Source organism: Pteropus alecto, unplaced genomic scaffold (genome assembly GCF_000325575.1).
Source record: "Pteropus alecto unplaced genomic scaffold, ASM32557v1 scaffold380, whole genome shotgun sequence".
In the NCBI taxonomy this organism is placed as follows: domain Eukaryota; kingdom Metazoa; phylum Chordata; class Mammalia; order Chiroptera; family Pteropodidae; genus Pteropus; species Pteropus alecto.
The window spans coordinates 269,662-294,486 of record NW_006430090.1 but is presented as its reverse complement, the minus strand read 5'-3'; the positions used below and the strand labels follow the sequence as shown (position 1 = coordinate 294,486).

The window sequence follows — 24,825 nt, the reverse complement described above, 5'->3', positions numbered from 1 at the left end:
AAATTTTTAAAGCTTTTCGTTTTGTTTTGCCATTTTTTATATTCATGACTATTGTTTTGTACCCCCTCAGTAAAATCGAGCTATTTAGCACAATTTATTAGTCACTTTGTGTAAACTGCAGAATTGGGGAAAACACACACGAACACACACACACACAGATACATGCACTCACAAAGTCAGGGTTGATGCGTGCCCAGGAAATATCTGAGAAGGCCTGAAGCCCTCATGCTGGGTTGGTTAATGCACATCTTGCGCTGCATGGAACCAGTCCCTAAACACTAGGAGACATAGCTCTCTAGTTACTAAGACAGACTTATGTAACATAACAAAGAGCAACTATCCTCTCACCTTTGCTTAATCAAGGGAGTGACATCCGTCATATTTGCGGGCCTGCACTCAAGGAAAGGGGAATACATAGCTGTGTACACCAAGGGGCAGGAATCTTGGGTGACGCCTTAGAGTTCGGCTTACCAAGGTGGTTTGCTAAGACACATCTGCCCATGAAAATTCATGCTCTTGCCCTTCCTTGTTTACTTGATACTTGATTAAAAAGCAGCGTGGCCTCTCCATGCTGCCATCCAATATATGATACATAGTCCAGCAAAACCAACACTGGAATATGTACCATGCTGTCTGGCAATGACCGAATGGCCTAGCCGCAGACCTCGATGGAGTCCAGAGGCATGCAGGTGTGCTTGCGCCGGGCTTCCCCACTTCCCGGGCCCTTACCTGATTCCAAACCCTGGGATGGAATCACTCTAAGCATTATAAACCATGGAATGGATTTTTCCCCTCCTTCCTTTGGTACTAAGTTGACATTTTCAGTCTCCTCGTGTGTAAATGGAGACAAGCTACTACGACTGATAATATCGCTGGGAAAGTTCCATTGAATTCAAGAGGCTCCCTAGTGGGTTCTGGGAGACTGCCCAAGGAAATGACTTGGTTGAAAGCAAGAAAAGAAAACTCTGGCAATTTCTCTTTCATACTTACAAAGTTGGATTTTTCTCTTTCCAATCAAGTCACGATTATTCACGAACTATGAGAGCTAAGAAGCAAGAATGGCTATATCATATGAATTTATTTTCTGTTAAAAACACCTCGTTTTCTTTTCTTAGGGTGCTCTTGTACAGAGTTCTCAGAGAATGAGTCACGCTCCTGTCCTCAGCCTGTCCTCCTGGCCACTGTGTTCTCCGCACTGGAAAGCGCGTCCTACGGCTCCTTCATTTGCTGTCTATGCGCAGAACGTTCCGTATTTTCATGTCCTTGACAAACTTTTGCTCGTTCTTCAATCTCATCTTTTTACTGTGTTTTCTTCTTTTTGATCGAATAACTAAAATGTAGACATAATGTTATTGTGAGACAAATAAATGAGGAAGAGAAATGCAGACAAAAGAGGTGAGGGAAAAAAGTATGGAAAAATAAAAGGTGCAAACAGTGGAATTTTCAGGACATAATGAATGTTATTTGCCTGACAAGGATGGTGAAAGCTGAATGTTAAAATTATTTTCCCACTTTCTCTATTCAAGCTTCAGAAATGTCCAATGTGGGGGGTCGTGGGAGGAAGAATGTAGAAAAAAAGACATTGAAAAAAGTCTTTTCTAAGGGTAAACGAGGGCCATCCGTCAGGGAGCATCAATTTTCTACGTCTGGGATTGTCAGAGGGGAGGTCCACGCAGGGATGGTTAGTAGCATCGAATCCGACACTGCACTCTCCACATATTTTTGCGAGTACTTGAGAATGTCAGAACTTCTACAAAATCAGGTTTCCATGAGCATGTACGCTGCCCTTTCCTCACAAGGGTGCAGGCACAGCGGGCATTGCTCTGACAGGGGTCTTTGACTTGGGGGTAGTGACCTCCGTTTTGTGGGCCTGGATCCATACATGACAATGAAGCGCATGGCGCAGGTGGGACATCTGCTTGTCTGTGTCCTGAACTCAAGAATAATGCCACATTAACAAGTGTGCTGATGGGAAACGTCTTGTTTGGGAAAAGGTTCGTTTCCTGAACGCTGTTGTCTATTCTTGGAATTTCGCTGCAAAAGGAACCAAGCAACCCACACACTCCAGAAATGAACTGTTCTCATCACTCTGTAATTTGATGAGAACAGTTCATTTCTGTAGCTGTGGCTGGAAATATTCCTCTTTCTGACCTCAAACTCCATTAACTCTCACTTAGCTTTGCCTTTGAAAACCAAACCAGCTCAGCTTTTCTGTGACTTTGGATCTGACACAATAAACAGGTTGATTCTCTACCTGAATGAATGAACTTTTCCAGCTCCTTCTCACTCTCTGGAAGCAGATAACTGGACTCGTCTTGGCCCTCGTCCTCAGAGCTCTCCTCTTCATCTTCTAATAATGGTATCCTGACATTTTTATAAAGCAACGCAAGTTGTTGTCTTTCTTCAGCCCGTACCAACCGACTGGAGAGTAATACAGATGAATTCAGGAGCGCAATTTCCATGACACATTATCATGTCTTAATTGTGACTTTTTAAAAAATTAATTTTTTAACTGAAAAACTCCATAAGATAAATATCTTAATGCGACATCTTACAAAAGAAAACTTAGTACCAAGAAATCCACGATGAATACAATATCAACATTTTAAATAAAGTTTAGGTATTACAGATTTTTCCTTCCACTCAGCCTCCGGTATAGCTTGGCCCACTACATCACTAATCCTGTATTAAAATGTTGATGTTTTGTTCATTGTGGATTCTGCAAAGCATTAATTTAGATTTTCAAAAAATATTGCACTGAAATGTGATTTATCTTGATTACTGGTTTTTTTTTTTTTTTTTACACTCCTTGAAATTTTGCACCTGAGGTGGCATGGCGCCTTGCTTCCCTCACCCTAAGTCCAAACTGGATGTGGTTCATCGAACAGTTATTTCTGTTTAATGTGGAAATGGGTGATAGAGTGTTTACTTCTTCCTAACATACCTACCTTCCCAATTCTGGTTGATTCATGTAATAAAAAAGAATTTTAGGATCAGCTTTTGTGTCCTAAGGGGCTATGAAGAGGGAAAGGGTGCTGAGGAAATATTCCAGAAGCACGCTGTGCAGCAGGAAGAAAAGGCCCAATCATAAACATTGTAAAAGATCGCCAAGAAGTCGGGACCAGGATTTAGATAAGGAGAGTGAGGTGCTCCCTTCAGATGTAAAATTTAAGGGGGTGCCAAAAAACTCAGTAATGATAATAAACATTTTAACTCAATATTTTCAAAACATAAAGTGAATGGGGGAAATCCACGCTAAATCAAATATCCAAATTTTAAATGAAAACAGGATCCGACAGTGCTGCCAGTCAAAAGGAAAAAGGTGAGTCCCTGCACGTTTTTATGTATTTTTAAAAGGTTCTTTTCCAAAACATTAAAGTTAATTTTAATTTTACTTTCCTGGTTTAAATGAAAGCAAACTCACCGAGATTCTTTTCCAAGTCTACTTCTGGGAAAAATTAACCACTAAAAGTTATATGAAAACATGTACCCTGAGGCGTGTGTTTTCCTTTTGCCTCAGGCTCTAAAACAGCTTGGTGTGGCCCTGGCTGTAACACAAATGTAAAAGCTGTAAGAGCTGACGTTAGCCCAGCAACTGAATGGGGTGCTGAAAGTCCAGGAGGATACATTTGAAATCCTTCTACGTGTTAACATCTTCGTTTATACTAATGAAATAAACCGAAATTGCAGTTACATAAATTGAGTCAAACGAGATTGCCACATTTGATAACCTAGAACCAAATATGCTGGTTACACTCTCTCATTAGCAAAATTTCTTCAAATTTACCTTCAATCTCATTTTGCCTTTCTTTGAATACTTCGAGGTGGTCCTAAAATGCCGACCTTAAAGAATAACCCACGAGGGTGCTATGTTTCTCATGTTCATACGGAATTCTAATAGACCAATAATTTAGTGTATATTCAAGCTATTTCTGATGGGACGTAACGGAACCCTGGGCCTGAGTCCTAGAGCGGGAATCAGTATGCTAGTTTGGGGAGAGGGGCGTGCTGTCCCCGTGCAGCTCACTTTTGTCTAATCTTAATTTCAAGATGATCACATCACTTGAAAGAGCTTGAACGCGAGCTTTATTTGTGCTAATGAGATGAAGTATCTTCCCAAAATGCTACCATTAACCCAGACTACTTTAGTAATAACACGTATTTAGTGAAAAAGAGAGAGGTCACTCTCTTCTGCTCCGTGCTGTCAAGATTCCTCCCAGTGAGCAAGCTCACTTTAACACACACGCCTCAGGACACTACCATCACCTCAGACACTGGCTTTCGAACATTTTTGACCATGATCCACAGTAAGAAATACGTTTTACTTCACGACCGTGTATCCATGTCTGACAAGTTTAATTTAATACATGTAATACTTTCTATTATGTTCTATTCCTCTAAATTGTATTGGCCTGTTTCTTTTATTTTCTATTTTCTTTTTTTTTCCATTTATATCATGACCCAACATGAGTACAGTCCATATTCTGAAAAAGATTCATCTGAAAATGTATAATAATTATAATAATTTAGTGATTATAACAATTGTCATTATCATCATCATTATCATCACTAATAACCCAGTTAATTTGTGTCTTACTTAAGGGTGGTAATGTCACATAGCCATATGATATACTTACTATATCATATAAAAAATCGTGAGCCCACAGATCAGGGCGATGCTTAAGGCTGTACATGCGATTATAATTACGAGAACGAGAGCAGGCCGGTGCAGAATCAGTGCTGAAAATGGAAAGAAAGAAGTTCTCACAGAATTCCATGTTAGCAGTGCCTGGCGGTCACTAAATACATTTGTGAATCATATGGTTATTCCAAGGGGTATGGGAGAGAAAATGAGAAATACCATTAAAAAATACCATTCTCGATTTTAAAAATACAGAAGTGGGATTGCACAGACCATGAGATCAAATAAATTTTGAATTCCCACATAATCGCTGACTCCCCTTTTTCATCTGCCTCCTGTTCGTGGCCGACGCCCTCCCTTTTTTTCTGTCGAGATGTGGGGTCCCTGACTCAGTACAGTAGCACCTGCTGTCTCTGTAGGTATCGGGCGGGGGGCGGCCTTAGCGTTACAGCTCAAGTGCTGTCCTGACGATCTCAGGCTGTGTCGTGTATAATGACAGGACGTTACGGGGAACTCGGGGTGCGGTCCCACCCACCTGCATCCCAGGTGTTGGTGGTCAGCTCTGTTGAATGTGCTTTAAGATCCTGCTTGCTCTTTGTGGGCTCGGGTGTATTTCCTTTCCCAGCATCTGAAGTAAAAAACAAACAAGCAAAAAAACAGATTTGTCTGTACAAACGGAACAAAAGTACAATTAGCAAGTAAGTACATGACTCGGTCACTTGTATAATCTGACACGTTTTTTTTTAAGATTTGTTTTTCAAATGTAACTAGCACACAATATGGTATGTTTCAGATATACGCCATAGTTACCCAACATTAAAGTGTGACCAACTGAGTGACTGTTCCATGTCCCTCGGTTGGCCTTGCCTCACTTTCTGTCCCTTCACTGGTAAAGGACGAGGAGCTTGGCGACTGGGCTGAAAATGCCCTGAGCTTCACGGCGCAGTGGAAAGTCAGCCTGGCATGACGAAAACGCCCCAACTGTGAAAACGCCCCAACTATGAAAACGCGAGCACCGCGAACGGCTTCAATATGGACCGTAGGTGTGGGGGATACGGATGTGCGCTCTACCATTCAACTCTTCTGCATGTTTTCAGATTTTCATAGTAGGGGAGAAAAAAGAATGTGGGTTCCAGATGGTTCGAAAACAATGAGTAGGGGAAATGGCCACTGGGTTTGGCAAAGGGAAGGTCCGCGCAGACTTAGACGAAGGCAGCCTTAGCGACAGCGTAGCGACAGCGACGGACGCGGCGGGGAGGCGAGCCTGTCTGAAACAGGAGCGAGAGGGACGGAGAGGGAAGGAATCGATGGCGAGTCGTGCGAAGCTTTCGAGGAGGCCCTGCTGCTAAGGCCGGGAGAGCGAGGCGGCTCCTGGAGGCGGCTGAGTGACCGAGAGACACACGTTTTTAAGATGGGAAAATTGACGGCATGTTCAGACGAGAATGGGACTGAGTATCTTAATTTGTGACATGACAGGAAAAGTCACCAAGCAGGATGCGAGGGGAAGTGGACTTGGGACTTGGAGTAACGTACTTTTTATACAGGTCCCGAGAAATGGAGTCGCTGCTTATATTGACTATATTTTCTTATTTTCTGTCTTTTGGATGCTCCAGCGTTTGGGGCGTCAATCCTGGAGGCTCCCCCTCCCAGAACTCATATTTCTCAGGGCAAAGGACTCCCCAAGAGCATGCCTTTGACACACAATCCAAATGCTTTGGGGCCTGGGGCCCATACATGGGTTCACACATGGCCTCACATAGCCATTTCCTTTGTCAAACATTCACACTCCAAGCCAATGTTCCCTCTGCCCTAAATCACCCTGGGCCAGGTCCTGGACAACGACAAGACCCACCCCCAACTACCCATCCCTAAGCTTACTCCATGCGGCTACCTCACCTCGCCCATTCCTCCCCACTGCGCCCTCCCCTCTTCCTCTGGCCTCCTGCCTCCTGCACCCCTCTGGTCCTTCCCCCCACATGGCCCCGCACGGGGTGCCGTGCCTCCTGTTTCTAGGAATCTGTGCATCTAACTTCTTCCTTCGTAAGTCGTTTCCATGCCTGTGTGTCTTACCACACCTGAGGACAACAAATCCCAGGTATGTTTCAACACTGGGCCAAAAAGTCAACACATCCTTTTCAGAAGAACTGCCAAGTGCCACCAGTAAAAGCTGCGCTCCTTCCTGACCTACGAGCACAACGGGAGACTGTATTTCCCAGCTCCTTTGCCTGTAGGATTTGTTAGAAAACAGTGTGCCCACTTTCAACATGACAGCTGAAAACTGGAATTAGGGTGAAATTTTCAACATGTATTTTTCCCTATGAGTTGGGTAGGCATCTTCCCACATAACCGAGAGCTAAGGGCTACATGTGAAAACTGGAGTCCTCTAGTGATCTGACCAGCCAGACAATTCTGTCCTCTACCTCTGTATCAGAACCCACACTTGGGGCCTAAAGCTCAGGCAAGGCAGAGGTCTCAGCGAAGTCTAGTGCAGGCTCACAAAACAAGTTGGTGACAAAGTAATGACCAGAACTCAGGCCCCCTGGTACTGTCGCGGCAACAACTCAGTCTCTGGTCTTTGGTGGCGGAGGTGAACTGGCAAGTGAACAATTCACAGCTGAGCTTTAGGAAGATTAATACTGTGTGCCGGATGGATGCTCATATTAACCACGTTTTTATTTTCCGTATTTCCTGATCGCCATTGCTAACCCCACCGTCCAGCTGGGGCCGTAGAGGTTAGTGATGATTTAGTGGCGCCCTCTAGTGCAACGCGCCGCACAACTTTGGGAATGTCCACGTTTCCCACGCCCCCTCCCAGGTCCTCTTGACTTACCATTAAGCCTCAGAAACTTCGTAGGTCTCCGAAGTAGATGGCCTTTGAAGAGGATCAGAGAGAAGAGAGAGGTTTAAGATAAATTTAGGAAAATTAGGAAGTAATTTGGTATCAGAGGAGGGGGTCTAACAGTTTCCAAGAGTTAAGATGGTAACTGTTGTTAATAAATTTATTCTAACGCCTAGTAGAAATATGTGGCTTAGTTTGTAAAGGCATGGTGTTCTGTTTCCTTCCAGCGTTTCCTTTTGTGAATATGGACCATTAAGAACATGATGCATTTGGTTTCTTGTCTGCTTTTGCAGTCACGTGAGCTGGCATGCACCCCCCACCCCCCTGTCCCCCTGGGGTTGAGGACCTGGAGTGACTCAGCGCAGAGTTGAAGGGGGCTGTGTTTCCATCACAAGGCCAGGAAGCCAAGTGCCAGGGAGAGCCCGACAGCAGTAGCCTTTCCTCTGACACAAACCAGATGCTATTATATCATGCAGATGTCATTTCCCTTGTACGGAATCGAGATTGTTTATAAGCACCACAAATGTAAACAATGTGCTGCTACCTGACTTTAAGGATGTCAAGGTCAGTTCCTCTGCTCTGAGACACAGTTCCCCGTGGGGCTCGAAATGCAAAGTGTAGAAGGCAGTTGCTTGTAAAAAGCACTTTACACTTACAGAGGATCTGCCCCGGGACTCGGCCGCCCTATCGTGAAAGTGAGCACAGCAAATCGCAGTTGAACTCACACAGACATACTCAGAGCGTCCGGTGGGCCAGCTTTTTGCGTGTGCCAGTTAAGATCAAAGAGAAGCAGCAATTCCAAAGAGGGCGCCGCTTACAGAGGGTGAAGAACATACAGCTTCGTTTCCAAGCAGAGTTCACCTAATCACAGCAGTTATGGGCCAGGCTCCTAACGGACACAGCAGATGGAGCCCCAGACCACAGTTCTCTCCCACTGACCGCGCGACCAGAGCACTTACCGCGGGGGAGCGGGGAGACCGCTTGAAAATGAGGTACCTGAGTTTTCTTAGAGGACGCTGCGGGCTGTTTGGTGACATTTGTGTCCTGTGACTGCTTATAGCCTTAAAAAGAAAACTTGTAGCAGTGAAATGGAATTACCCTCCCTTTTTACTTCTCCCGAAACAAGTAAGAACAATGGTTGATGCTCCCCATGAAGCCTGCTGTTTGTCCAGCTGGGTTTGAACTCACCTGCGTAAGGTGAGCATAAACCAAGTGGGCATTCCATTAAAAACAAAAATAGAAAGGTGAGAAACCTTTGAACCTTATCCATCACTCCAAAATTGTTAAGTCTTTTATCCTCTGGATAAAAGGAAATATTCAGCTAGAGCCCAACATCTGCCCTGTTTACACTGGCAACGAAGAAGCACTGCTCCCTACAGAATGTTTGGGTTCTGACCTGGAGCCACCAGTGTGAGGTCAGCGCAGGCTGCCACTTGGGGTTCCTTCACGGAACCGAGTGGGCCAATGGGGAGCAGGACAGAGCGAGGGGTGTGCCCGGCAGGGCTCCCGGGGCGGGGAGGCACAGCTTGCTCCTTGTCTCCATCTCCCGGCCCCATGCGTTTCCTCTTCCGTCTGTTTTTGGCCCCAGGCCCCGGCCCTCACTGTCATCCCCAGCTCCCCCCGTCCTGCCTAGGCCCGGCCCGTCCTCGCGGCCTCGGTCACAGTGTGTCCACGATGCACAACAGCGCTCACCTCGTGTTGAACAAAACCTCGAGTCTCACGTTCCGAACTGACAGGCGAGCGCGCGTTTTGTTCCCCTTGCTCTGAAAGGCTGGTGCTTGCTGGCCGAGGACAGAGAGGACAGCGGCTTCGCCTCCCGGGAGGACCCTCCGAGGGTGCTCCCACCACTGCTGTCCTGCCGTGTGGCCCTGACACCCTGACCTGTTTTCGCCGATGTCCCTAATGTGTCGCCCATGGGACCGTGGCTCCTGAGGGCATCTGCGGATCCCTCTGGGGTGGTGTGCCGAACGCATGTGCGAACGAGCACACGAGCGAACCAGCACGTGCGTCGTTTGCCAAGTGCCCTCGCTCCCTCTCATGGTGACTCAAACTTGGTTATTCACGTCAAAATCCACTTGCTTCTGTTCTGCATTTGCACGTGTTCCCAAGCTGCAGCCATGACATGAAGTCACTGCCCAATGGCATCACCTCTGGGTCATCACTGTCCTCCGCTGCTTTCTGAACGAGCCCCTCCGTCCACCGTTCCCAGCACCGGTGACTTATGCGCTCAGGGGCGAGTACACACTCAACTCACTCCTAAGTGCCTTGGTCCCGTGAGTACGGGAGACGGAGGCGTCCAGAGTTAGGACGACTGTAACCAAGCCATTTAGGTCATGACCTTAAATGACCTGCTCACATGCACTTACATGTAACGTTAACTGTGGAAGACCTCTCTGCCCCCCACCTGGATGGCTGCACCCCCTGGCAGTGCCCAGGCACCGGAGGACCCCGTGAGGCAGCAGTGGCCACACGGCAGTCCCTGTCCGGTCTATACTAAGCTCTAGAACAATGAGCTCATCACCTCCCAGTCCACACAGTTTATTGACCGGACAAGAACAACACTGGTCCCTAAACGGGGCGAGCGGAGCACCCAGGCAGCTCCTGGCTCGGAGCCTCGCTCCCCGTCAGTCACGCGCCAGATAACGTTTCAGTTAACGACACGCTGCATGTCCCACGGTGGTCCCACGGGATTATAACGGAATCGGAACATTCCTACGGCCTAGTGACCTCGCAGCTGTCCTAACGTTGCACGACGCATTATGTGTTCGTGGAGATGCTGGTGTAAATGAACGTCTCGCACTGACGTCATCTGTAGGTACAGCGGCTACAATTATGCGTATTACATAAGATTTGATAATGGTAATATCAATCCTGTCACTGGTGTCTCTGGTCACCATATTCTATTTTTTTCATTATTTTAGAGTGTATTCTTACATAAAAAAACAAAAAAACAAACAAAAAAAACTTTCCTGTGAAATAGCGTGCTGCGTCACATGGGCAGCAGCCTCAAACATCCCGAGTTTGCGTCTAGATTGCATCGCTTTTGTTTCGTGCTTGACAATCTCGAGCTATTTTATGCAGCGACATCTGTACAGGCTTGGAGCCTAGGAGCAGTGGGCTATACCACGGAGCCTCGGTGTGCACTGGGTGTGCAGTTTACACATACTGTCTAGATTTGTGTAAGTGCGTTCTGATGTTCACGCGACAGCGAAGTCGCCCACGCGGTGATCAGAACGTGTCGCTATCATTAAGCAGCACATGCCTATATCCAAAACCCCGATGGCCCTCGCTCACGGCTCCGTCTACGTTGAGAGCGGTGTGCCAGGCACTGTTCTGGGTCTTGTGGGCATAACACCGGACAAGGAGAATCTCTGCCCTCCCAGACCTTGTGTCTAGTAAAAATGCGAAAGGCGTCAGAGGTAATAATATAATAACCGAGTTGAATATACAATGTGCCTGACATGGATACTTAATATATGAAAGTAGAGCAGGGCAAGGGAATCAAGACTGGGGGGACCTGCATTTTAAACAGATCCTCTTGGCCTTGGACCGGCCCGTGCCGTGTGCTGCTCCCACAAAGCAGAGAGAATGAGGGGAGGCATAATGGGACGTGGGCCCCGGCACCTCTGTACGATCCACTCAGAAAGTTCACAACTGACGTCCGATTCCAGCTCCTAGGAGACAGCGCACCCACAGCCACCTGAGATAAACCCAGGCACGAGGGAACAGGCAAAAAGTCAGGGAGCGCCGGGATCTCTGAGGAAGACCTGGGCCGGTTCCTGATCTAAACTGTGCGGGGGGCAGGAGGCAGCACAGCTCAGCCACGTGAGTAAAATAAAGAAGGAACTTCCAGGCCTCGCTCTCGCTCCTCCCCTGCCTTTGCCTTGGGAACAGACTGTGTCCCCACAGCTGCAGTCACCAAACCTCTGGTCCCAGCGTCATGGGGAGGACAGCAAGGCGGGACAGCAGCCTTTGCCGAGTAGTTTGGGACAGGCGCAGACTGCCATCCCGCAGGCCTGTGTCTCAGCACCGGGCCTCCGCATGCCCAGGGGCCACTGCCTGGCTTAACGATGCCTCGGCCACCTCATCCCAGGACCCATTCCCTGACTCTGAACTCGGTGACATGCCCAGGGGCCACTGCCTGGCTTAATGATGCCTCGGCCTCCTCATCCCAGGACCCATTCCCTGACCCTGAACCCGGTGGGTCTTCCAGGGACCAGGTTCCCATCCTGTCGCATGTATGCATAACGATTAATGGAGTAGCCCGTGACCCAAGAGAACTGTGCTCAGGTAAAAAGCAATTTTCTGAGCAAAACTGTTTCAAAAGAAGAACCACACACTGGATTACAGAGTCCATCAGAAGCAGATATATTAGAACTAATAGGCCAACATTTTATATTCATCTATTAAATACATGTAAAGGGATAAGGTATGGTATTAGCAACAGGAAACGAGAACAACAACACATAAAAAAGAACCGAGTAGAAGCATTAGGTCTGAAAAACAACTGTTGAAATGAAGATACAATAGAGAAAATACACAGCAACACGGACAGACGGCTGAGCAACAAATGAGCCAAGCGGAAGGGCAAACGGAAGCCATGTCCAAACAAAAGGAATCAGAGAACATAAAAGACAAGCTGACAGACGTGAGTGACAGACACAGGCATGCTAGCATCCGAATAATAGGAGTCCTGAAAAGAGAAACATTTTAAATGGAAAAGATAAAATGTTTTTAAAATATGAGATAAATTTCCAGAATGTAAAACAGATTAAAGACGTCGGCAGCAAAGGCCCACAGACAGTGTCTTATGAAGTTAAACACATTCTTAGCCAACGATTCAGCTGTTCCACTCCTAGGTTCTTCCCCAAAATACAGGAAACAGCTCAATGTCCATTTACAGAGGAGCAGGATAATTAATGTGGCACATCCATGCAACGGAACCCTACTCAGCCAAAAAAAAAAAAAAAGCAAACGACTGATACACGCTACTATAGCAGTGAGCCTCCAAAACACTGTGTTGAGCAAAAGCATCCAGACCCCAAAGTTGGTGTAAGAATAGAACACTGTGTGACTGTATTTATGTAAAACTCCAAGAGGCTATTTTAACATGTATCGACAAAGCAGATCGATGGATGCCCGGGGCGTGGTAGGGTATGGAGGGATTAACTGCACTGAGACATGAAGGCACTTTCTGGAGAAGCAAAAATATTCTCGATTTTGATTGCAGTGGAGCTAACAAGGGTGCAGGCATTTTTCAAAGTTTATCAAATGATGAGCTGTGCCTTTAAAGTTGTCAGCATCCAGGTGGTGTTTAATGCCTCCAGATTGGAGGAGATTGGGGGTGTGAGCAGACAGGAAATGGGCACCCCGACAGTGCGAGGTAAGGAAGGTGGGGAAGAAACAGCCTAGGGGGCCTGAAGGTCATGAAGGACGTCCTGAGAGCCAGCTCAACGTTTCAAGAAGGAAAGGGTCCATTATCCAAGATGCTGCTGATGACGTCAAGGAAGAAGAAAACAGAGTCGACCATTGGATACAGCAACCTGGAGGCCACCTGGTGGAGATCTCTATTTAGAGTGGGTCAAGAAAGACTGAAAAAAAAGTGGAGACAGCAAGAAGACAACTCGAGGCATTTCGTTTTCTAGAATGGAGGCACCAACTCTGGAAGGTGGTGGAGGTGGTGGAGAGATGTCACGGAGGCCCCTGCTGATTGCTCGTATTCTCTCGGGGACATAGGAAGCAAAGTCACCTGCCGAGAGTGAGCATGACGCGAGGCTCACTTTGAAAAGATAACAATCTTGGCAATACGGTTATAGAAAAACCAGCCAGACGCTTATGGACGTTGTGTACGCGTCATGAAACCCTTTGGAGTCCCTAACCCAGGGAATCGGATTCACTCCGAGTGTACAACTTTGGGTATCGGGACAGAAGACCCACATACTGGCAGTGTGACTCCTGATACGTTAGGTGCTGCTTCTCACAAAGATAATATTGTTAACGCTATTCTTTCCAAGGATTTTCGCACAAGTCTCATGGGAAATCCATTCGATTCTTTTCATTTACTCCTGCAACATTTATTGGGTGACCACTCTGCATTAAGCCCTGAAAGGTGAGGAATCAGATATCACATACCTATGTGAGCATCAGCAACAGCAGGCAGATGAACACGGCATCCGTGACAATGGGAGCCAGTTTCCCAACCAGCAGTGAGTCCTGGGCCTAGACGAAGCTCTCATACTCTGAATGTCTAACCAGTCCCTTCAAGCCTATCCAGGAAGGACTGTTGGCCCTACATTAGGGAAATACAGGAATTATTTGTGAACTGGGGAGATTTCACCCAAGCCCTCTTTTCTCTCGTGAGCAGAGAGCACTCTATGGGGATTAGTTAGTACCCTTCCCTTCCGAATCCTCCCTGGGATCCACCAACCTTTTCATCTGGAGACCAACAGAAACAGGAACTCCAGAAAGCCCGTGAGCAATGCCGGCGGTGTCTCTGTAGTGCTGTCTCTCGCTCTTTGCCCCAGGAGCGCATTCTAAACCCACCGAGGCGCATTTCTGACTTGCCCGAACCTCCAGTGTGTCCTCCCGCCCCCGTTCTGCTGTAGCCTCAGGGTCATGGGTGGTGACATTCTAGGGTACCCAGGTCCCCGAAAATGCAGTCCTCCTGAATGTCCTATCCAGACCTCATATTCCGGAGGGAGCTTATTTCTCATGGTACCAGAAATCCTTCAGGACTGAGAGCCAGATAATTTTTATTTCTCACCGTTTAGGAATCTCTTGGTTTTTATTATCAAATATCTACTATAGAAACACTGAACAAAATAAAAACCCTAAACATTAGGGGAAGGAAATCGCTGGAGAGACAATATAACATAGTGGTTAAAAACATGAACTCTGCAGCCAAACAATCTCAGTGCCACTCCTTGTTGGTTATGTGTTCTTAGGTAGGTTTCTAAACATCTCTGCCTCAATGTCTCCATCTGTAAAACTGGTATAATAATAGTACCTATCTCACAGAAATAAAGGGACTGAACAAGTTAATATCTGAAAAAAGCATTTAAAATGAAGCCTAGCACATGGTAAGTGCTGTGTTTGTAAAACCTTAAATTTTTTAAAAAATTAACTGGGTTAATTTCTCCCTGGATCTTTCAGTCCTTATCCACACACATTTTTTTCTAGGTGTTATAGTAAATATGTATATACGACTCTGTGTCCTTCTTATTCATTCAGATTATATGTATTGACACAGTGTCCATAATGACAACTTACAATGCCTCCTGCCTAAAACGAATTACAAACTAATGTCCAAAAATGCAGTAATGGATAAACCACGGGCACCGACACATGGGGTTATTAAGCATCACCATTTGTTCCAACAACATCGGTCTCATACTTCTGGGTAACAACCTTCCCACCATCGGCAATTTCATTTACTAATCTTTTCTAAGGTTAATCGTGATCAACAGTAAATATCTCATTCAGTACTATTTTTTTCTTAAATTCAGATTTAGTATTACACATTCTAGTCCCTAAAGGGCACCCAGACCTCCCCTTATAATAGCAAAACCTATATCTCCACAATTATTCACAAAATGTTATCGTAAAGCTTCACACCTAATACTCCAGCTTGAGGCAAAACAGTGTTATTTCCATCTGAAACCCTTTTCCTAGCATAAGCTTTTCCCCACAACAGTGCACTCTAATCCATGAACAGTGGAGATCTCTTATGAAAAAATGTCTCACTTCCCACACTCAAGTTCCTCAAGTTAAGATTCCTGGTGGACCAGGAGAGGAGTTTGGAGGATTTTTTTTTTTTTTACTGTAATTATCTGAGGTTAAATAACGGCTACATAACTGCTAAGCTTTCCTCTATGCTTTTCACTCAAAGGTTTCTTCCAAGAAGATATTTTCTATCGAGTAATAAGGGGAGAAGTCTCATTGAACTCTTACAAAATTTCTCTTCTTAATTATACTTGTAGGGTTTTCTCAGTGTGTTATCAAATGTACAATAAAAGAAAATCTCTCGTCAGTTCAATTCACAGAGTTTCTCTTCGCCGTGACTCCTCCGGTGTTGAAGCAGCGCTGAGTGACCACTATAGGCTTTTCCACAGTCGTTGCATATAAAGCGTTTCTCTCCGCTGTGCATTCTCTGATGAATGATAAGAGAAGAATTCTTACAGAAAGCCTTCTCACAATGGTTACATTTGTAGGGTTTTTCTCCAGTGTGGTTTCGCAGATGTACAATAAGAGAAGAACTCTCATTGAACGCTTTCCCACATTCGTTACATCTATACGGTTTCTCTCCGGTGTGAGTTCTCCGGTGTGCAATAAGGTGAGAGCTACAGTTAAAGGATCTTTCACACTGATTACACTTATACGGCTTCTCACCAGTGTGAATTCTCCGATGAGCAACGAGGTGACAGCTCTGGCTGAAGGATTTACCACATTTATTGCATTCATAGGGCTTTTCTCCAGTGTGAGTCCTTTGATGTCTAACAAGATGAGCCATCTGGCTGCAGGATTTTCCACATTTATTACATTCATAGGGCTTAATTCCAGAATGAATAATTTCATGTTTGGTGAGGGCTGAGCGTTCTCTGAATGCTTTGCCACACTCCTGACAGTTATAGGGTTTCTCTCCCGTGTGAGTTCTCTGATGGGCAATGAGGTGGGAGCTCCAGCTGAAGGATTTTCCACATTCGGTACATTTATATGGTTTTGCTCCAGAGTGAGTTCTTTCATGTTTACTAAGGGCTGAGTAATCCCTAAAAGCTTTTTCACATTCATCACATTTAAAGGGCTTCTCTCCAGTATGCATTCTCATGTGAGCGATAAGATGGGAGCTCCAGCTGAAAGATTTCCCACACTCCGTACATTCAAAAGGTTTCTCTCCAGTATGAGTTCTCTGATGTCCAATAAGATGGGAGTTCCAGTTGAAAGACTTCCCACATTCGTTACATACGTAAGGTTTCTCTCCTGTATGAATTCTCGTGTGCACAATAAGATGAGAATTCCAGCTGAAGGCTTTTCCACATTTATTACATTCGTAGGGTTTTATTCCAGTGTGAGTCCGTTCATGTTTCGTAAGGGCTGAACGATTCCTAAAAACTTTTCCACATTTATCACATTCATAGGGTTTCTCTCCGGTGTGAGTTTTCTTATGTTGGATAAGGTAAGAGCTCCAGATGAAAGATGTCCCACATTCATTGTATTCATAGGGTTTCTCTGCAGTGTAAGTGCTCGTATGTTGAGTGAGGAATGAGTCATACCCAAAGACTTTCTCCCATTCATTGTATTTATAAGCTTTCTCTACAGTACCAATTTTTTGATGCTCCATAAAGGATGAGAAATAGAAGATATTCTCATATTCTTTGTAACCATACTGGTTTTCGCCAATATGAGGTCTTGGATATTCATTAAAAGATGGGCTCTGGTTAAAGATTTGATGGCATTCCTTATATTCATAGAGTTGTCCTCCTGTATGCATTTCCTTATGATCGCCAAACTGTAGTACGTGATTGAAAGATTTAACAGCATCAGTACATTTGAAAAGATTATCTCCCGTATGCACCCTGGCAGGGTGAATAGGCTGCATGGACTGGTAGAAGGCTTTGTCATAATCGTTATTGTCACAGGTAATCTTATCTGCATACATTATGGCTGAGTTACATCTCCAACTTTCAGCATCTATATTAGGCTTATAGAAACGTTCAATTTGCGAAACTCTCTGAGATGGAACAAAGTTTAAGCTCTGGCTACAGTCTGCCCCAAGTTCACAGAACTCAGTGCCTCTTTGAGACAGTACTTGCTTTTGCATGAAGACCATCTGCCTCATGGCTGTACTCTGATTCATGTGGTACATTTCTACTTGGTCTTTACATCCCAAAATCTCTAACCTGGAGAACCAAGGATCATCCCACACGTATCGTTCCAACTTCATGCTGTGGGACTGTTCTTCCTCAAAGATGCTCTGTGTTGGGATTAACGCTTTGTTTTCGAGATTTTTCATCATTTCTGAAATAAACAGAGAAGAGCTGTGAGAGCGCAGAGAAAGAACTTCAACTTCTAAGAATAAAGTAGAAAAGGTGAGATTTTTTTTGTCTATGATATTGACAAGCAAGTGTGAACTTGTATTCAAACAGACTTGTACTACGGCCATGCCACCCTGAACAAGCCCGATCTCATCTGATCTCGGAAGCTAAGGAGGGTCGGGCCTGGTTAGTACTTGGATGGGAGACCACCTAGGAAGACCAGGTGCTTGTAAGCGTAAAAAATTTTAAAAAAGGGATTGTAAGCTGACAAGGTCCTTGCAGTCTGTGAGGTCAACCAAGGGTTACCTCACCTAAAATACAAACAAACCAAACAGACTTGTAAGGAAAAGAAAGATCATAATAGGAAAGAAGAGAATAGTGAAAAGTGAACAAAAGTGAACAAAAGTGAACAAAAGTGAACAAAAGTGAACTTTGTTAGTGCTGAATACTAACAAAATCCATTAAGGAGTGTTTGCCCATGAAAAGGAGGATAAGAACGGGGGTACGCAGGAAGGAAGTGACCCTAGAGGCCTGAGTTGCTCAAACCACACATTCCCAAGAGAGCTTGTTGCAGTACTGGCCTTCGGCCAACTCCTAGGAACTGACGTCTTAAGAATGTCCTAATGATCTAAGAACGTTTTGCATGCTTGAGGTCCTGAAGCACACGTATCAATTTCTCCAGATATTTGTATAAACGATGTCATTTACAGTTGACATCTGTTTTCCTTTCATGATTACAGCTAGTCATGTGTGCATAAATAACCAAACCACAAAAATACCCTGGACTCCTAGGCTCTGGCAAGCTTCCCCTAGCAGATGACACTTCACACATATTGTCACAACTTGATGCTGAAGGAATTAAGTGTGTCCTTTGCAACTGCACTGGTAGAGGACTACTGAAAGCCTGCACTTGGTTTTCTCCAGACTTAGCACCTCGAGTCTTTTCCCTCTGCTGCTGTCGCTTAGTATCCTTTCACTGTTACAAAGCGGTACCCTGAGGATAGTGACTTTTGATCCTGTGAGTCCTTCTAGTGAATCAGTGAACCTGGGGGTCGGCTGAGGGGTCCTTGACGAAAGGACACAGTGAATACTATTAAGGTGAAAAAATAAGAAATGATTGGCCTAACAAAAGATTGATGAGCAATCAGGTCCTTAGCGATTAATGTTTAAATTATTAAGTGTCTTAATTCATTTATGTCTTATAATGCCCTGGCTGCTGCCCTATTTTGACACCTGCCAAAATAGGAGGGGGTGGCATTAAGAGAAAGTTTCACCAACAAATGCTTCAAGCAGGAAGTTTCTGTGTTAATACGCTATCGCATTACTTCCTACTCCACAGAGTTCAGTCAATAACACAAAATTCGAAAGGCAAAAATCACATGCTTTAAGGACACTCCTAGAGTTTACAATTCTAATGACTACAGAATCATTTGTGGATCAGCGACACGAGAGACAGACTTGAAAGGCAGAATACTGTGACGAGACAGATACACAAGTTATAGTCTGATAATCTGTACTTAAATACTGGTACTGCCGCTCTTCTTAGAGGACTTTTCTGATGATTAAATGAGATTGAGAATCCAGCGAAATGTCCGGGAAATTCAGTCAATGAAGCCGCCTGACACCACTGCTTAGTATCAGTCCCCCAGCCACGGAAGGGTCTGCATTAGTTTCCTCTGGCTGCTGCAACAAACTACCACGCACGTCAGGTAGTGGCTTAAAATGACACAAACTCATGATTTTATAGTCTGGAAGTTAAAATCCGAAATGGCTTTCATTGGGCTAAAATCAAAGTAGCTTCTCTTCTGAAGCTCCAGGTGAGAATCCATGTCCTCGCCTTTTCCTACTTTTAGGAGCCACCTGCGTTCCTTGGCTTGTGGGTCCTTCCTCCAGCCTCTGCTTCCGTCAATCGCATCTCCTCGCTGTATGTGACACCCCCACTTCACTCTTACAAGCACCACGAACTTACCAGGGGCCCACCCAGATGATCCGAGATAATCTCCATCTCAAGCTGCAAAGCCCCTGTGCCACATGAGGTACCACATCCACAGGCACAGGACACGGACATGTCTTGCTGGGGGGAGGGGCATCGTTCAGCCTCCCGCGGGGTCTCAAGCTGCAGGTACACGGCACCCAGACCCCACGTTCTTTCTCTAGGGTTTCCCTCTTCTCTCCTCACCGCAAACCATTTCCCCCTTTCATCACCCCGGTCCATCAAGAGAGCGGCTCTACTCTGCTCAAGAACCGGCATTTTTACCACTTTCAAGCTTAGCTCCCAGAAGTTAGGAAATAATCTTCACACAGGTTTTGAATCTCTCCGGGAGGAACTCCTGAAAAGGGCAGCTGCCCAACTCACTGACCAACGGGACGCCCAGCAGTGTGGCCTGGGGGTCCAGAACCAGAGAGACGACAAGGAAGTACAGTCTCCTCCACCCGGTTAGGATCTGTGTGGTGACGGGCCTCACCGATGAGCTGCGAACCACGCACGGGGAAGCGCTGCGAGTCTGCGGCCCTGGGCACGCCGAGAGCCCGGCTCAGCGTACGGCATGCGCTGAGCTGCGTGTGTGACTCACTCGTGAGCAAGACACTGAGGAGCCAGCCGACTCAGCTGCTGGAACCGGTCAGGAAACGAGAAAGATAACAGAAAAAACTGGAAGGTCGTGATCTGCTCAGTTACTAAAAAGACAGCTCGAATCACTGTGGTTTACCGACCGCATGATGGAAGGCTTCGGGGCCACAAACCCAGAAACAACACCTGCCGTGCCTAATGACCAGGAGGAAGGTCCTCATCAACTCAAGCTGCAATTTTATGAGGAAGCGACCCGAGGGCGAAGGGGGTGGAAGCTTAATGACACAGCTGACATGTCGGAGGACGAAAATCTCAGGAGTCAGAAGAGAGACTACTTCTTGGAGAGGAAAGAGCGGGAGGTCGGGGTGACCTGTCCATTTCCAGCGTAAGGGACTCGCCGAAGGCTAGTACCAGGGATGCGCATCAGGAAGACGGAGAGCATAATCTAGAAGCAGGAGATGGGATTCCTGGCTGTACTGAGACCAAGGAGCCGGCTGAGAGGATTCGCAAAATGGTGGAAATGTAAGGACAGAGGTGGTGGAACCACAGGCCTTGGGATGGTGGCTCAAAAACAACAACAACAACAACAACAAAAACTACTATGGCCGTGCCACCCTGAACACACCTGATCCCGGAAGCTAAGCAGGGTCGGGCATGGTTAGTACTTGGATGGGAGACCGCCTAGGAAGAGCAGGCGCTGTAGGTTTTTTTTTTTTTTTTTTAAAGAACGGTCAGCACTGAGGGCAGGAGAGGCAGAAGGTTTAGAAGGCTTCAGATCTGAATGAGGGGCAGCTCGTGAGACTCCGCAGACGCCCACTCCCTGCAGCAGATGGGAAGACGCCCCCCGCAGGAGGACAGCAGAAGCGGCGCGGTGCGCTGTTAAATGAAAAACAGCAAGACACAGAACAGTGTGTGTCTTACTCTAGATCTGGAGAGGTGACGCCTAGCTACGTATCCCTACGTGCCTGTAGCTGCAGTCACCCTGGGAACACAGAGCGGCAATACTGGGAGTGATCACCTGGGACAGGGTGTCAGCGAAAGGGGCAAAACGAGGACCTCGGAAATTTCGCCCCTCCACGAAAGCAACCAAAAAGCTGTCGGAAACTGGCAGAGTCCATTTCTTCAGAATTCTGTGAGTTGACCAAAGCCTTGCAACAACCCAAGGACAGTTCCTTCGAGAAAAACGGCTGAACTGCAACAATAATCGTGAGCTTTATGTCATTTTCACGTACCCTAGTCCTCTCTCTAGCTCCCTGACTCAGCGGTCGCCTTGGGAAATCACAGCCCGTGTTTCCAGGACTAGAGGGAGCAGAACAAATTGGAGCTTTTCCAAAGCCTCGTTCCCCAAACCAGTCACCGCCTGACCCGTCTGGCGGTCCTCTGGAGGACCCCGCGCAAAAAGCCTACGGGGAACCCGCACAGCGCTAAAGGCTCCTAGGGAGCAGGCATCTGTCGAACGTTCTCAGGAGATGTCTCAAAGCCACTACTGTCTGAGACGACAGGGAATGGTTGGGGCGAACAATACACAAACCAAAAAGATGAAGGAAAAGCCAAGGAGGGACCTTAACATATCCTGGGACCCTAGAAGGCCACAGGCAGACACATCGCAATGACACTGCCAAAAGCCAAAGTCAAAGCAAGAATCCTCAAAGGAGCAAGAGGGAAGCAACTCGTCACAGACCAGGAGTCGTCGGAAAACGACTAACGGCAGATTTCTCATCGGATACCACCGAGGCCAGAAAGAAAAACTGTCTACCACGAATTCTGCAGCTGGCGAAACGATCCTTCAAAAATGGAGAAATCGAGACATTCCCAGATAAAGAAAACCTGAGAGAGTTTGCAGCTAGCAAACCTGCCCTAGAAGAAATGCGAAAGGGAGTCCTTCAGGATGAAATGAAAGTACACTAGACAATAACGCAACAGAACACCAAGAAAGATAATCACACAGGTAGATACGGGACCGTGAACGCATTTTGAAAAGACAACGATATAAAGCAATTTATAAATATGTGGTGAGGAACGCACGATGCATAATTTGTGAAAATAATAGCATAAAAGGGGGAGGGAGGAAAGAGCTACATAGAAGCAAAGTTTCTGAACACCATCAAAATTAAACTGATATTCATCCAAACTACGTTCTTATAAATTAAAATGTTACTTATAATCTGCAGAGCAACCACTAATAAAAGAATTTAAAGATTTACAGTAAAATAAATGGTTGCGAATGTGTGTGTGTGTGCACGCGTGTGTGCACGTGTGTGCGTGTGTGGATAAGCGGGGAGCGCACTAACGAGGCTTCTTCAGCTTACCTGTGTCATACAGCTTTCGGGTTTTCAACCATGTGAATACATTACCTACATAAAAATAATCTATTTCCTTCTTTTTTTAAAGAGACACCCCTGCCCCCATCCTCGGCCCGGCACGCTCAAGTGAAGGTGCCTTCGTCTTCTCTGGGCCGTGACAACTTACCGCAAACCTAGCCCCGCTGGGACGGGACTCTGCGACCTCGAGTTGGCTTTCTCTGGACTTCGTCCCATCACCTCTCCCCTCTGCTGACTCTGCCCAGTGGTCAGGGGATCTGCAGGTGGTCCCCAGGACCCAGACACACTGCCCTTTCCGAGCAGCGCACCTGTACCCCCTCCCGGGCCGCTCCCAGGAGCGGTTCCCACTTCTCACCTGCACGGCTGCCCCGGGCGATCCCTCTCTCCGCCACCCACAGCTCAGCCCCTTGCTCCAGCTGGGAGATGACTTCGGGTTTGGGAAGCTCAGGTCCTGGAAATGGGAAAGACACAGGATGCGGCAGGCTGCTCCGCAGAGAACTGCCCAGGCCCCCGCCCTGATCCCCGACCGTCAGGACATGGGGACACCTCACAACAAGTGAAGGCTTTGAGATGGGACGGAGAGGGGCAGCCCCCACCCCCCGCCTGCATGTCCCACAGGGAAGGAGAACCCAAGGTTCCTGGTCCCCAGCCTGGGGGCCAGTCTTCATACCAGAGACCCCATAGCCGACAACCGTGAAGAGTGAGTCACTGCAGGAATCTGACTGTTGGCTTGGGAAGAGGGCCTTACCCACAGACAGCAGGTGCCCGAAGGTCTCCAGCATCACGTCCCGGTACAGCGTCCTCTGGGCGGGGCCCAGCTGCCCCCACTCCTCCTGCGTGAAGTCCACAGCCACGTCCCGGAAGGTCACAGGCTCCTGAAAGAGCACGCACATTCCCTCTCAGCCTGGGGCCACACCCACCAGCGTCCCCTGGGGATGAGGTGAGGCTGGCAGCCCTGGGGAGGGGACAGGACGCAGAAGGCCAGCCCTGGATAGGGGTCAGGTCACACTGGGGGCCACTGGGATGTCCTCGAGGGGACTAGATCTCTGGGCTCAATGACCACGAGGTGAGCTAGTCTCCTCTAAGACTCTCGCCCAATCCCAGTGACACTGCCCAGTGGGGACAGGATCCCCGCCAGGGCAATGCCCCTCTCCTCTGGAGATGGAGACACTCGTGAGGCCAGGACGAGGCACACGCACGTTACGAGCTCTGGTCCCAGACCAGAGGCCTTGGGGCCAGGACTGGAAGTGCGAGTTGAGCATTCGCAGGCCGCCTTTCTGGCCGCAGGAGGGAATTTTCCACTGCCAGGTCATCTCCGTTCCAAGGACCGGAGCTAAGTGGCACAGACTTAGCCAGGGAGAATCAGTGCTGCTGTCAACAGCACTCTGAGTTTTAATAAGTCCAAACTGATGTTCTTAGGAAAAACAATCAGGAGTATTTACTGACCAGGACACCCGCGGGGACAACGAATTACGGTCCAAGCCGGACCTTCGCACAGGCGCATCCCGGACAGCTCCTGCGAGAGCCGGCGGGGGCCCTGGCTACGGGCAAGACCGAGGCTGTGCGTCGCCAGGGGAGCTGCGTGGCAGTCACTACAGCCCGGGCTCCTTTCCAAGTGCCCTTCCCGGCCTCTCCGTGCTCTGCGGTCCTCCCCTCCAACCAGAAAGCAGCTGTCTGGCCGCCGGGACCGCATGGGCCCTGCGCTCCCGCCCTGAAGCCCTGGGACCCTCTACCCACTCACGGCTGCCCGGCACTCCTCCCCGTCCCCACACACCGCTTTCTGTCCCTGCGAGTCACAGCTGCAAACTGAGCCTATCACCTCTGACTGGGGCTGGCCCCAACGCTGGGTCTCTGTCCTGAACTGCCATCCCCCATACACCTGCTCTCGGCAACCGGCTTCACAAACTGATCCTGCTCCATGAGTCCCCTCCTCCGAAAAGCACTTTAAACTACTGACCACAACTCCGCACTCCCATGACACCCACCGCCACCCCGGGCTTATCAGTGCCAGTGTAGCCTGGTTTTCCTCTCACAGACCTGCCCGGGCCTGTTTGACGGCTGCCGCTTCTACGTTTGGGGGTAATGTAGACTTTTCACTCAAATGTAACATCAGGGAGAGAAGGGCAGACAGCAGAGCATCAGGCCACTTTCAGAGCGATGGCACTGGGGGACCGGGGAGGGGAACGTGTTCTTTATGCTACTGAAGCTCCTTAGCTGGCTTTGAAGTTCACCTGCACCAACCAAGGTCCAAGCGCACACCCTGGCCGCCGCCAAGCTGCTGCACTGAGCCCCAGGTTCTCCTCCCGACCCTCCCAGGGCCCCGGAGCAACTCCCCCTGACCCACATCTAAAAGGAACGGAAGAACCACATTTAACGGACACAGATGGAATGAAATCGTTAGGAATCCGCCGACCCTCATAAGG

General features: G+C 47.5%; 2 protein-coding genes and 1 pseudogene across 3 annotated transcripts in view; 1 reads left to right on the top strand and 2 right to left on the bottom strand.

Moving 5' to 3' along the window:
* Positions 1-1,059: 1,059 nt before the first annotated feature.
* On the bottom strand, positions 1,060-13,713 carry CUNH19orf18 (chromosome unknown C19orf18 homolog; the record flags this gene model as incomplete). Its single annotated transcript, XM_025046611.1, has 7 exons — positions 1,060-1,330; positions 2,255-2,421; positions 4,638-4,740; positions 5,178-5,270; positions 7,473-7,514; positions 8,441-8,542; positions 13,614-13,713. Coding segments are annotated over 7 exons (717 nt in total), but the record flags the coding sequence as incomplete, so codon positions are not given.
* Positions 13,714-14,246: 533 nt separating this feature from the next.
* Positions 14,247-24,825, bottom strand: part of LOC102894863 (zinc finger protein 606) — a 19,260-nt gene continuing 8,681 nt past the window's right edge. Inside the window, exons 4-6 of one of the 2 annotated variants that reach the window (XM_025046573.1) lie at positions 23,151-23,277; positions 22,758-22,853; positions 14,247-17,495 (exon numbers count right to left, since the gene is read on the bottom strand). In XM_025046573.1, the coding sequence (XP_024902341.1) occupies positions 15,508-17,495; positions 22,758-22,853; positions 23,151-23,277 (2,211 nt within the window). In that variant the 3' untranslated portion in view covers positions 14,247-15,507. Of the gene's footprint in view, positions 17,692-22,757; positions 22,854-23,150; positions 23,278-24,825 lie in introns of those variants that run through there. The other variant, XM_025046572.1, reaches the window with a different exon arrangement.
* Positions 17,629-17,745, top strand: LOC112479610 (annotated as a pseudogene).